This window comes from Megalops cyprinoides, chromosome 6 (assembly GCF_013368585.1).
Source record: "Megalops cyprinoides isolate fMegCyp1 chromosome 6, fMegCyp1.pri, whole genome shotgun sequence".
Classification (NCBI taxonomy): domain Eukaryota; kingdom Metazoa; phylum Chordata; class Actinopteri; order Elopiformes; family Megalopidae; genus Megalops; species Megalops cyprinoides.
The window spans coordinates 28041264-28055046 of NC_050588.1; the positions used below are offsets into that span (position 1 = coordinate 28041264).

At 39.2% G+C, this 13783-nt stretch overlaps 2 protein-coding genes across 2 annotated transcripts in view; one reads left to right on the top strand and one right to left on the bottom strand.

Annotated features, from left to right (window-relative positions):
* The window catches only part of LOC118779598 (centromere protein P), an 86834-nt gene that overhangs the window by 54130 nt on the left and 18921 nt on the right, over positions 1-13783 (bottom strand). The window lies entirely within an intron of this gene.
* Positions 6088-7956, top strand: omd (osteomodulin). The gene is made up of 3 exons (XM_036532374.1): positions 6088-6103; positions 6353-7252; positions 7706-7956. Exons 1-3 carry the CDS (start codon positions 6088-6090, stop codon positions 7954-7956), a joined length of 1167 nt encoding a protein of 388 aa, XP_036388267.1.

Consider the following 13783-nt stretch of genomic DNA (forward strand, 5'->3'; position numbering starts at 1 on the left):
CTGTGTATTATTTTTGTCGGGCAAAGTCAGAAGTGCTCGAGTGGACACATCACTGAAGGTGCACTACAAACAACCAGGCAGGACAGAACAGGTGAGAACAGTTTTCAAAATGGAGTCTGAAACATACCTGATAAAACATTATCTCTGCAAGTATTTAAGCAAGTGGAACACCAGGCTTTTTAAGGCTTTTTAACAGCTGCCAAAGTGCTACTGAAAGCTGGCACCTGACATCCATCCAGCAGCTCTGCATATGGAGGCAATATACTTGAAAAAAAGAAAATATGCATATGATCCATTTAACATGGCCAACTTTTGCAATTTCATAGACTTTATGCTGCACCAGTTTTATAACTGCTGTTTTTGTCCAGAGCACTGCAGACCCATCCTAGCATTATATTTGAATATTTAGAGTATAATGGCAAAAGAAATAACACCATCTGAATGACCAATCCAACATCTATACAACTGAAAAAAGAAATTTAATGCTTATGTTAATTTTGCTACAGCACTGTTCTGATAAAAGAAAAGATCTGGTAATATATAAGTTAATGAACTGTGGAGAAATATAGCAACAGACAACATGTATAGATATGGTCATTCGAGCAGAATTACTATTTGTATCTGTCATAGTGACTGCGGATACAAACACAGATATTGGTTTATTTCCAAGTCATGTGACCTCCACTGAGGCAGGGCAACCAAGGGGACTCAGTGTGCTTGGTCTCCATAGAGAGTTCTCGTGAGGCACATAGGCTTTGAATCTGGGGTGTAGCTCCGCTAAAATAAACCTTCCTACTGAAAGAATTAATGCTGATGGGCTTGTCTGGCCAAACCAGTGAAAATCAACACAGAATATAGGTCAGGAGAGACCGTCTGTGGTTTCTCTGCAGGACGGCCTGCATATTCCAAGACAAAGACAACAGTGGTTAAGAAATAAAAGCCATTGTAAGCAGGGAAAATTAAGGACTTGTGCAGTTTGATTACATCCCACCTCATTTAAACATTACCCATTGGCTGAGGCAGCCAAACAATCACTGATTAGGGTCTGCTGGCAACAAGAAAGAGGATGGCAAATTCAAAGCCTCGGTTAATACCTGAAGCGGGCAGACAGTTGCCATATTAATTAATTTGCTTCTTGTTACTTCAATCATTCAACAAATGGTACTATATCACATTCAGAAACAGTGCAATAATTTAGAAACAGTACAAAATAAAGATATTACAGCACATCAAAAACTAATACGTAGAATGACGTTTCTTGTTACTGTCAAGATTACAAATGGCCTACACCGCGCCCACAGTAAATAAAATAATACTACGTATATCAAAACCTCTGGAAACCTGAAAGCACTAAACAGTGTACTTCCAGCATTCTGCTGCAGAATGGGATAAATATTCACTAATGCGCTTTATTTAGCAATGCACCATATGTCTAACCAGACGTATTAACAGCTCTACGGTCTAAGACAGCTCTCCGGTCATAAATCTAGGGCTCTCAGCTTCCGTTCTAGACTCTTTACGACAATGATGTTCAATTTGCCAGCAGGCCTCCAAAACAAGATTCAGGAAACGCACTGCAGAATCCTTCCCCCATCACAGCCGCAACTGAATATAACAGAATAAACAAAATGTGCAGTGAGCATTGCAGTCAATACTGAATGTGTCAAAAAAAAAAAAAAAAGTTAACAACGACCACTGCTACTGTGTGTTTCACGGTGCGAAACTGAAACACGCATTGTGCTCCATTAGCTGTTTGTTTGTCAACCCATCGCTACGCACCCCTGTACTGGGTTCACAGAAGATCATGCAAATAATGCGCACTTTCTCCAATCATTTCGATTTCAGAGATTCATTATATTAGTGAGATTTTACTCTTCCACCTGTGCGAGTTAAATATAGCCTACACGCCAAAACAGCGCTCGGAACAATTTTCCAAAATATGTAAAGTGACATTCATTCATTGTTCACGCATTGCCATACTGAACAAGGTTTAACCTACAGTAAACATCATGTGCTGGATTGCTCCATAAAGGACTTAATTTGCCATTGGTAAAACACAAACACATTTTAATTGAATGCTACACGTTTCAAGGCAACACCAAGCAATGGCTACCTAAATTCAATGCAAACCATTTATAATGTGAGCTGAAGTATAACCAAATTAAACAAAACTTGCACTGATCGAAATTAGAGCATGATCAATTTCCCCATGTTACACAGAAAAGACAGACAGTGAATGAAACCTTTTGCTTGAAGTTGTTTATGCAGTCATTACATAAACTGTAAAAATGCATAGTCTGACCAGTGATACTAAGACAGTCATCACCTTAAACAAACGTAAATACCCAGAGGGGCTCTAATTCTGCATAACACTAACAGTGATATCTCAAGGAAGCCCAATTCTGACAAATATCAAATCATAAAACACATATTGTATCATTTAGAAAATGTATATTGATCCCTTATGTTCGATTCTCAAGGAAACTTTGCTTCACCTCTACCCAAACGAAGGAAAAAAAAAAAGAAAAAAGAAAAAAAAAAAGCAGGAGATGAAACCACCAGACTCAAACTGAGGTCACTGAGCACATGGGCCCAAAAGCTTCCAGGATCAGTTCCACGGTGAGGAGACAGTTTTAAATCTAGCCCAAACGCACTGAAGCAGCAGTGAACACTTGAAGAAAACCGTCGCACACAATTTTCATCCAGCCTCAGGAACGACCACTCAACCTGCAGGGATATCCCCACCATCCTGGGGTCTGGCTTTGACCTAGAGGCACCGGGTGCTCCACGTCCAACCCCGCAAACACAGAAAGAGTTCCTCACCATCAGGTATGACATTGCAATTTGCTTCTGGCAAGGTAAACGTACTGATACTGCTAAAGTGATATTGAAAATAAATAAATAAAGCTTCTAGACTTGCTAATTTAGGTTTGCTTTGACAAATATTGCTTTGGGTTTGAATAAATAAAATATCAATACAGCTTGGCATTTGGCTTTCATATACTTCGACTGATAAAACTTCTCAAGAAAAACAAGTTTCAGACATTAATGTGGATGTGCCGATCCTCTATGAAGATGCGGGATCTCAATACCATATAAAACATTCTTGTGAATTTTATGAGCATGAATATTTCTTTATTCTGAATTTACAACCATAAATTAAACGTGCATTCACATCATAATAAATTATTGATGTCACCCACAAACACACCATCTCATTATTTGCAATGGGGAAAAAATGTGTTACCGAGTAGGCTATATTAGTCTTCACGTGTAGTAATGAAAGGAAAAAACATCTAAACTTCAATTTCCTCCCAAAAGCATACATAGAAGGTTATACAACCTGCCTCATTAGACAGCTGAAGAATAAATTTGCTGACCACTAACAACATAAACTGTAATTTGGGGAACAGAAAGAAACCCATATTATACAGGATAGTAAAGTTTTCCACATCAACTTAATGGGAATGTAAAAATTAAATTTAAGCTACTGAATGTTATTGCACTTAATTGTATAATGTGCATGTTCATGATGTGCAAAAACAAGCTAGCAAGTGCTGACTAGGGTTTCAACTTCAGATACTGCACTACCAAAATTACTGGCTAAAAACTGAATTCTACAATAGCAAAGAAAAAGCAAAACACTTCTCTGTTTGGTGTGCAGTCAATGTGCAGTCATGCTGTTTTGTCACTCCCAGATGAACAGAATATCTGAAATATCTGACAAGTCCAACAAAATAAACCCATCACTCTGCACAATGGTTATGCTATTTTGGTGAAAAAAGTATAGATATCTGATGTCAGAAACAAGTCATTTTCATTTGATTTTGAGTCAAATATTTTTTCCAATGATCTGGCATAGAACGCTGGATCCAAGCATCTGTATGTAGTTTCTTTTATAAAATGATTCCAAAGTGCTCCAGAGAGAAACTGCAACGTAAGCAAACCCTTTCAATTCCCCAAAAACAAGCTCTATTCCTTTGCATAAATAATATTTTATAATCATTGCATTGCTTCTGTGTCCAAAAGTGACGTAATTTAACCAGTTTTTAAAGTACACATTCATTCTGTAGCCCCTCAAAGAGTGTCAGCATTTATTGTCTGGTGATGTGGTTTCGTAACATCTATATGGATTCTGACTGTTACTTCACATACAATACTTGCAGAGGCAGTTACAACGAATGATCTGGATACTCAGCGGTATCAGTAACCACCTGTAAATGCCGGAGAGTCTACAGTTCTACAGGTGCCCTGCTGTGTAGGCTGGAGTGATCAGAGTAACAGGATCCAACTCACAAAATCAGGTTGGATACTGTTATACTGTTATAGCTGTTTATAGGATTTCACTTTATAGGATTTGGCTGCTATAAAAACCTGCATATTGAATTACACAGAAAAAAACCTGTCACTGATTCGTCAAACATTGAAACACCACAGCAATCCAAAACACCACGTGCAACAAATCAAAGACTCTCTTAATGCCTTCCAGTGAATGAGTTCCAGTCCTATGCAGACAAATTTCCATTGCATCGTAGAGTCAAAGCAATCAGCTGGATCGCTAGCGACACCTGAAAGACTTAGTGAAACTGCGTTTAGTCCAACTTCTACAAATGGGATGGGTGAAAGCCTTGTGCCCAGTAGTTCATTGGTCAAGTGGGCTCGTGACATCAGCGAATTAAATATCACATGACCATAAAGGTTAACATAACCACACAGTGAATTCATTTCCTGCCACTTTCCAATTAGAATCTGAATTAGAATTATCTGATACAGAATTCTATATTCAGTCCATATTCCGCAAATATTTACTCTACTCAAAGCACTTAAAGTAACAGATACTGGTATGGGTACTTGGCTTACTAAGGTAAACAATCATCTCAAAGTCTGTATATGAGATGCTGTGTGGTCAATATTAACCACAACAGACTGGAACAGCAAACACCCTCAACTACAGAATACAACCAACTGGACGCGACATGCAACCATTATAGTAACCATTAACATGTATCACACAACCTCACACACTGCTGTATAAGCAGTGCTAAATAAAAAGGGAACATTCTTCCAGACTGCAACCTGCGGTTATCTCCTTTTGAAGTGCATGCAATTGTGTTTACATGAAAGCTCTGAGGCTGATACCATACCATCACAAAGAACTACTGCAGGAAGTATGCTGACATTAAGAAAGCTTACATACTCACATGGTGCTGAAACAGACCATCATATGTGCTGTATGGACTATTACAGGACAGCTCTCCCATCAACAACAATTATGATATGGAATGCATTCAAACCCATAACAATGCCCACATGCTGTCAATATCCTAAGTGTTCTTAATCCCCGGAAGAATTTTTCCAGAGAAAAACCTCAACGACATAAATAAAGCATACTTCAATAATGTTAAAAAAACATAAAATGACTAATACAAACCATACATGGAACTCCTTTGGCTCAGATGACACAAACACAAGAAATACAAAAAAAAAGCAAAATTCCTAACATTTAATTACAACAGAAAGAACAGGCAGAAAACAGTGACTGTTTTCAAAGTGAAAACTCCCTGTTAAACCACAAGGGCCTTGTAAACTGCATCAACATATCCAACAGTATGACTGCAATGGTAAAAATCTCTCTTGCTTATTCTTAGAGTAACTGCATGTCCTTCAGCTCCACTGCTATGAGAATTTCTATTTCCAAGTGAAATTTTGTGTGTAAATGTTTGATCAAATTTTGCGCATTACCAATGCCTTGACTAAAAAAAGCCCCAAGGCATTTACAAGGCATTGCGAAGACAACAGCAATAGGCCTATATTAAAACTGCCGTAAACACAACATCTGGAATAACAAAGAGAGGAAAATCTGTACTTCCACATATTTCATATGACCCTTAAAATCATCTCTGAACATCACCAAGGTCTGAAATTTGCAGATGCAGCAAACGGCAGTGTGAGAAGGTGATTAGGGACTTATGACCCTACATGAAGGCTCCTCAGGTCAGGAATTCCTCTCCTGGCAGGGACATTTGCGCTCTGCCCTTGAGTCATGTACTTCACCTGCATTGTAACAGTAAAAACCCAGCTGCGATAATGGCTTCCAGGCCTCGTAAGTGGCTCTGGATAAAGGACTTGGCCAAATGAAAGAATAATATCAAGTTTATAGACAGATGGCAAATGGAGTTTTGTTGGTGTTGGGGGCCTTAAGCAGAACACCAGATTGGCTTTGCCAGCAGACACAGTAAACATTTCGGCCTTTTTTTTTTCTTCCTTCTTTTTAACAGATCAGTGAAAGCCAACTGAAGCATGGGTCTTCTAAAGCAATGGTTTCTTCTCATTCTTCTCCTTGGTGTAAAAGTTATTTGTCAGGATTACGGCAATGCCTATGAGACTACCTATCCTGAATATGATAGTGAAACAGAGCTGGAGCCCAGGATACCACCACTTGCTGTTCCTCAACCCCCAGATTATGGAGACCCTTACAATCCTTACCCACAAGGATGTGCCAGGGAGTGCTACTGCCCTTCCTCCTTCCCCCTTGCCATGTACTGTGACCATCGCAAACTTAAAGCCATCCCCGACATTCCCAGACATATCCGTCACCTATACATCCAGTTCAACGAAATCGAGGCCATCACGGCGGAGCCCTTCGTCAACGCGACGTCCCTCAAGGAAATCAACCTCAGCCACAACAGCCTGAAGTCCTCCCTCGTGGAGCGAAACGCGTTCACCAACCTGAAGGATCTCCTCCAGCTTTACTTGGACCACAACAACCTGGAAGAGGTTCCCGCCTCTTTGCCCAAAACTCTGCAGAGGCTCTCGCTTGGCTTCAACAGGATCTCCAAATTATCGGTGGACGCCATGCAGGGCCTGGCTAGCCTTACGGTGCTGGATCTCTGTAACAACAGGCTCACCGACGGCGGCGTGAGAGGAAAGACCCTGTCTGGCATGAAGGCACTGATGCAAGTTAACATGTGCAACAACAAGCTGAAGTCCATGCCGTCAGACCTACCAGCATCTGTGCTACAGCTGTCACTGGAGAACAACTCTATCGCTTCCATCCCCGACAGCTACTTTAAAAAAACGCCCAACCTCTTGTCTCTGAGGGTGTCGCACAACAAGCTGAAGGCCGTCCCCTACACAGTGTTCAACCTGTCGAGACTGATGGAGCTGAACCTGGGTCACAACCAGCTGTCCAAGGCCTTCTTTATCCCAAGAGCCCTGGAACACCTGTACCTCAATCACAACGAATTCCTGGGTAAGTTTCATTCCTCTGAGTAAAAGAGCTCCGTTTGACAAGGGGCAGGCGATTTTGTTTTGTTTCTGTATGAACAATAATATCATTGCTCATGTTATTTATTTGTATTCTTTAAAGTCCAAGTTTTATAATGAAGTAAAAAAAAATTAGCATTGTTTGTACTATTGAAAACATCTGACATTAGATCTAATTAGGTCTGGAAATACAATTAAACCCTCATCATCTGCTGTATCAATACACTAAATCTGGTATTGATGGCTTATTTCATGCTTTACACTTTTAAACAAAAATAACCTGTAAATATATAAAATAACTGTATATTTTATATTTTTATTGGGAGATGAATAAAATATTAAGCTGAATGTGGTCCTTTGTTTACTATTATCCATGTCTAAACATGCATTTGCTGTTGTAAATGATCACAGAGTATATGCCCTCTCTTGCGTTTTCCAGATCTGAATGTAACACTAATGTGTCCCTCACTGGACCAAAGCAAACCCAATCTACTGACCTACATCCGCATTGACAACAACAGGCTGAGCGGCCCAATCGACTACTTTGCCTACAGATGCTTCCCTCGGATCCGGATCATCTTCTACGGGGAACAGAAACTCGAAAAAAAGAAAACACTGCCCCCAACGAAAAAACCTCGGCTGATGGGAGATGCACCAAGCAATGACGGAGATGGAGCTGTTTATGAATAAAGGTTACTGATTGTAAGATCGTTACAGAGCACCCATGGAGTATACAGTTCAGATGGTAATTCCTGGTAAAATCTAAACAAAGGAAATTCAGGAGGGTTCTTTGAAAGGACAGATTAAAGGAACATGACTTCAGGATCAGAACAGAAATTACTTTAAGAATCTCTCTTACACTGCTCAAGACTGCAACGAAACACAAAGGCAAAGAATACACTTTTCATCAATGTCTGAACGCGTGAAATCAGCAGAGGTCCACTGAAAGTCACTTGGACTAGTTTTTGACAAAAGACTGAAATCCGTAAAAATAATGCTTTCAAATTTGATTTTTTTTTTTTGTTTTATTGTAAAACTGCACAGGAAATATAGGTTTTCGTTGTTTTTTAAACTGCATTCACATGTCTATTCAGTTTGCAATGACTGCAAAAAGCTACTACTTTGCATACCTTTGCAGCTTTTTCCTACACACACAACCCTACTCATCACACATCAATAAAAAGGTTGTGAAGCTCCCTACAGGCCAGTTACCACTGTGCATTGATACTTTAAGTATACTTTCACATGATAGTTCTCAGAATGGCTGTGCCCTTGGGCACAGAGGATACAACCAAGAATGCCATGGTTGCTCACTGTTCTAATGAACCCAATTTGAGCAGTGATGCAAACGGTTCTGTCTTAAAAGAGCTAGTTACGGATTATTTAATGGCAAATCCCAACGATAAAGACAATAATAAATTCAGTGATGAATTAAAGACTAAAAGTTGCAGTGATGATCAAGCCCCAATGGCAAGTAAAGACACAGTTCCGAGCTCGGGACAGTGTAAAGTTCAGAAATCACAAGTAAAAAAAAAGCCTGTTTTTCACCATATGAAGGGAATTCCCAAACCACCACACGAATGTCCATTTATCTGTGAAAACTCTCCTATCAGTCAAACCTATGCCTGAAATGTAACAGATTAGCTCACCTGTATGCATGAAATATGTATTTTCAGTTAGTTCTGATTACTTTTATTTGTGAATGATGTGGTAAGCATGAATGGTTCAATGAAATTGATATGGTACTACAATTTTACTGTATAAGTGTATTAGTCCATACATTCATATTTTTTCCAAATCGCAAGTGATATGGATCTTGTCCTTTTATTATCATTATTTATTGTCACACTGTGAGACAATTATAAATAAACAGCAGATGTTTACAAAGCATCGATAGGAAAGCCAGGAACATATATCACTGTAACATTATGACACATGCTGTCCCCCGTTTGCGACTCCCTTTTCATCTTGAAAATGCACAAGTAAGTCACAGAATCCACTGCACTTCCTGAATTGCAAGATTTCCCTGTCCCTCGCAGCCCAGATACAGGTTTTTTTTTTGTCACTACCTGTTTAGAGAATACTGCTGCAGATAACAAGAGCCTGTACAAAATTCATTGTGCAGTGCATAAATCTGACCAGAGGGGGGCAGAGAGTACGTCTGACTGTCATTTCATGCAAAAGGTAACGATGTTGAGCACAACTTGAAGCGACAGGCAGTTCTTCCTCACAGGCAGCAGTTTCACAACACTTTTGTTTACAAGAACTCATTAAGGGAACAGGATGGAGCCACTTACAGCTTAAGATTTACACCAAAGTGATGGTTCAGGTATTCACCACAAACATTACCTTATAAAAATTTATATTTGGACCGCTGACAGTCAGGTATGACAGTTGTGTCCTGACATGTTGCTGTTCAACAGTCCTCTATTTTACCTGTAAAATATACCTCTCTTTTTACTGGTCTTAACCTCCCTTAATTTTCCCTCTAGTTGGTCTAGCTTGAAGATCAGTATTTTAAAATGCATTGAATAGCTAAATCTAATTACAGAAAGCTCGCAATGTCATTTTTGGATACACTTAAACAATGCTACATTAGCTAGTTCCTTGTTTGTTCTCTGAATTGAAAGAGATTTGTATGGCAGAATGTAATAAATGCAGTTTTTAAATTTTCATAGTGAAACATTTTAACGTGTACTTATTCTCTTTTCTTTGAGCATCCTTTGTTGTCTAAGAAAACACTACAGCAATAAACATAAAATGCATAAACACAACTTAATGTGCCCCATGCTATGGTTTTTCCAGTCTGGTAATCCACCTTCTTGTTTGACCTCCTTGTTTTTGTTAGGCATAATGTTATCCTTAAATTCACCATTCACTTTCAATACAAGGAACAATTTTCAGCTTTGGCCCTAATTTCATGGAACACAACTGAATTATGCACAGCCCTCTGGGGTTTCCAAAGTTTTTAAGAATACAGAAATAAGAAACAAAAAGTAATGAGATTACTACTGACTTTACCTTGCCATTAGTACTTGACTTACCCTTCAGCAACATTTCTATTCAAACTTTGAAACAGGCTTACAGCAACAAAAAGATTTACATGACATTCCAATGAATAAATTGAATCAGAAAATCAACCAGATGACTTTGAGCCTCTGGTCTCGTCTGGTCTTTTTTAAGTGTCCTACCTATCAGATCACAATCATAAACAATAACCAGTGGATGTGGTGTGCAGGGCCATTACATTCGGTCTCACATGAAATGTTCCCTTCACTACAAATTATGCTATTAATTACATACCTCACACTGCTTCCCACAATAACATTCTCATACGTTGTTTGCCAAAACACCACTCAGACCTGACTGAGGCAGCCATCACAGTGACAGTGTAACATTTAAGCAAGAGATGAAGACATTTCATCATGATATTCTACCTGACAGGGCAGTTTCCTGACACATTTTCACTCCCCAGACATGCCCACGCATACAGTATGCTGAAATCAAATGAATTCCTGGCACGTGGTGAATGAAGCTGTTGATGCTCAGGGTAGTCTGCGCCTCTTGAGCGTTTCTTGCTTAATTTTGGCACAGACGTGACATGCAAGTAAAGCCCCTGTGACAGCATTAGGTAATGCTAAGGCAGGTGTGCTGACGGAGCCGCGCTGTGTTATAGTTGGTACAGGTTAAGCTGCTGACATGCATTCTTCCTGCAGCCTCATCGGGCCTGCCATTAACTCACTTTCACCGAACTGCACACACCCACATCAGCACCTCTTCATATAAAAAAAAAAAAAAAAACAGCTAGCAAAATAAATGAGATCTTTCATTTGCAGTAAAGAGGAAAATAAACAAATTGCATGCTTTTGGTAAGAGGTGATGATGTGTGCTCAGGTGGTTGTTTTATTTGTTTTTTCGGTCGTTCCCGCTCTCCTTGGGGGACAGTAGTGCCTTGAAAATGTTCTGTTCTGCAGTGCGTGTGGACAACACTGAGGCTTTACAGACACTGCCTGTCCTTTTCACTGTGATCAATGCTGGAAAACCACATTACCTACCTTGGAAAGAAGGGATGCTGTTCCCTCTAACAGCATAAAAAGGTATCCGTCTAGCTGGAGTTGGTGAGGCTACCCTGATAACTTCACCTTTTCAACAACTCATTGTAGGTACAATGTCCTAATGCAGGGCTATGGACAGAAATCCATGAAGTTGTGCAATGTCCTCCATTATAATGATCTACACTAAAGGGAGCCTAAAGGCTTATGTGTTTTAGTGATGGGACCGTGACAGCCCACACATTTGTTTAAATCCCAGTATTGATAATCAGTACAGAAACATATTCCAACCATCCATTGCTGACTTACTGCTGTACAATATAGCTATTGTACATAATAGATACTGTACATAGACATCCTTTTGAACCTCTTTCTCCTCCCCATTTCCATGACTTTCTCCCATTCCTGCTCTACAGTTCAGTCTGATTTCCTCATTTGTTGACCTAAAGCCAATCCACTCTTTTTCCATGCACAATTTCCATCTCTTCTCTCTCACGCACACAACCCGAGAACGTTCTCCTCACAGCTCATCCCCGGACGCGCACACACACACATAAACAATCCCTCACAATGCAGGCAATGTCCTGAATTTGGGTACTTGAGGACTTTCAGAACAGCTTTGATAAGACGAATCCCGCTTTTTCAATTAAGAAAGGAAAACAGGCACACCCACAGATATAGAAACATAAAACATCCAACTGATTCAGTTCATCAGTTCCAAAAAATGTGGCTGCTGTTGCGTTTCCATTACAAACTGTAAATGTTCTTGGGCGTCATTACTCATTATACCATTTCACAGGCTCTTTAAAAGGTTTAGGGAGAAATGATTGCATTTTTGCATTCTGGTTTGAGTCATAGTTTACCAATGAAGAGCAAAAGTATGCAGCAGAACTTGAAATGTGACCCAGGAGCCTTCGCTGTGCATCTCAAACAAAATTCAATGATTTAAAGGACATGTTAAGAGCAAACTTAGAGACAGTCAAATCCACTAGTGTGAACATTCCAGTCTTTAACTGGAAATTTTGCTTTAACATTTTACTTTAATGTAAATTTGTCATTCATATTTGAAAACTGCAGACAATATTCAATCATTACAATTGATACTAAGCAAATTTATTGATTCACGGTCTGTGCATAGCGGTAAGAAGGTTAAAAATACTGTAAAATGTAAATCTCCAAGGTAAAGCTGAACACCCAGACTTGGCAGCAAGAGTCTGGGGGGGTGTCCAGAACAGTGGGGTCTATATTAAATATATTTAACAACTTCATAACCCAGTCATGGACTGAAATAGGTCTACCACCCGGACGGAGATGTCCTACAGAAAATTAGCTCAGTAAAAACATTTTCCAGTATCCTGGCATGCTGCAAGATATAGTAAAACTTTACAAGTCCTTATAATTGCTAGCACACCTGTAATAGTACTTACTCAGTTTAGGTCCACTTGTTTCCATTCCTTAAATGCTTTTTTCGGGGGCCCCTTCTTTTCCCAGGAGGTATACGGAAGGGGTCCCTTGTACCTGTCACATCTTTTCTATTAAACATGTTTTGCTTCAAATTTACAGTTACAAAATTTTTGTTTATAGGATGCCTTTTGATTTTTTTTTTAACTTTTCTTTTGTACACTTGTGTCTGCCGGTAAAAACGACCTCTTAAAGTACAGAAATAACTTACTCAAACAGAACAAATATTTTCATACAAAGAATATTATGGGATGCAAGGACGCAGTAACAAGGAGATTTTCACCCTGTAACTACCGCAATGCACAGCTGAGTGTTTGAAAGGCTTATGCCTTCCAACGGTTCATAACTGTAATCTACCTGTTTCAATGATTTAGACTGAAAATGAAATTGGATTTGGACTAGAGTCAATAATCATGTGCTACTGGTTATTTATATCACTGCTAGCCAACAGCTGGCCAATATCCCTCATACAGTTTAAAGGGACTATGTGGTAAGGAGTCAGTACTGATGACCTATCGTGTCTTGATTAGTCAACAAAGATCATAATCAACAAACATTTCCAGTAATCTTTCATGTGACCAAGAGAGGCATGCATATCCACTCAACTTTAAGCATTTTTTTCATAATGTATTTCATCTTAGAAAGACTATCAGCAAAGATATTTTATTGCAAAAAAAAAAACAACGCAAAAACCAAACAGACTCACTGTAAAATTATAATGCAAGAAAGCAGATGACAGACTGACATATTGATATTTAGTACTTGTGTAGGTGCAAAGTTCCAGTGTAAAATAACAGAGAATAGAGCAAAGCAGGCTTCCACAATAGTCTGAGCTTGAAAAAATAAAGACTTAGATTGTCATTAAAAAGACTGTTTTCAATTCAAAGTACTGCATGCCATTCTCTCCTTTGTTGTCCATAATTAATATTCAGCCTTTCCTATACAAAAAGCAAGCCCACTACCTTAGCCAGCAAGACAACATACGTGCACTTTTTGCTGGTAAA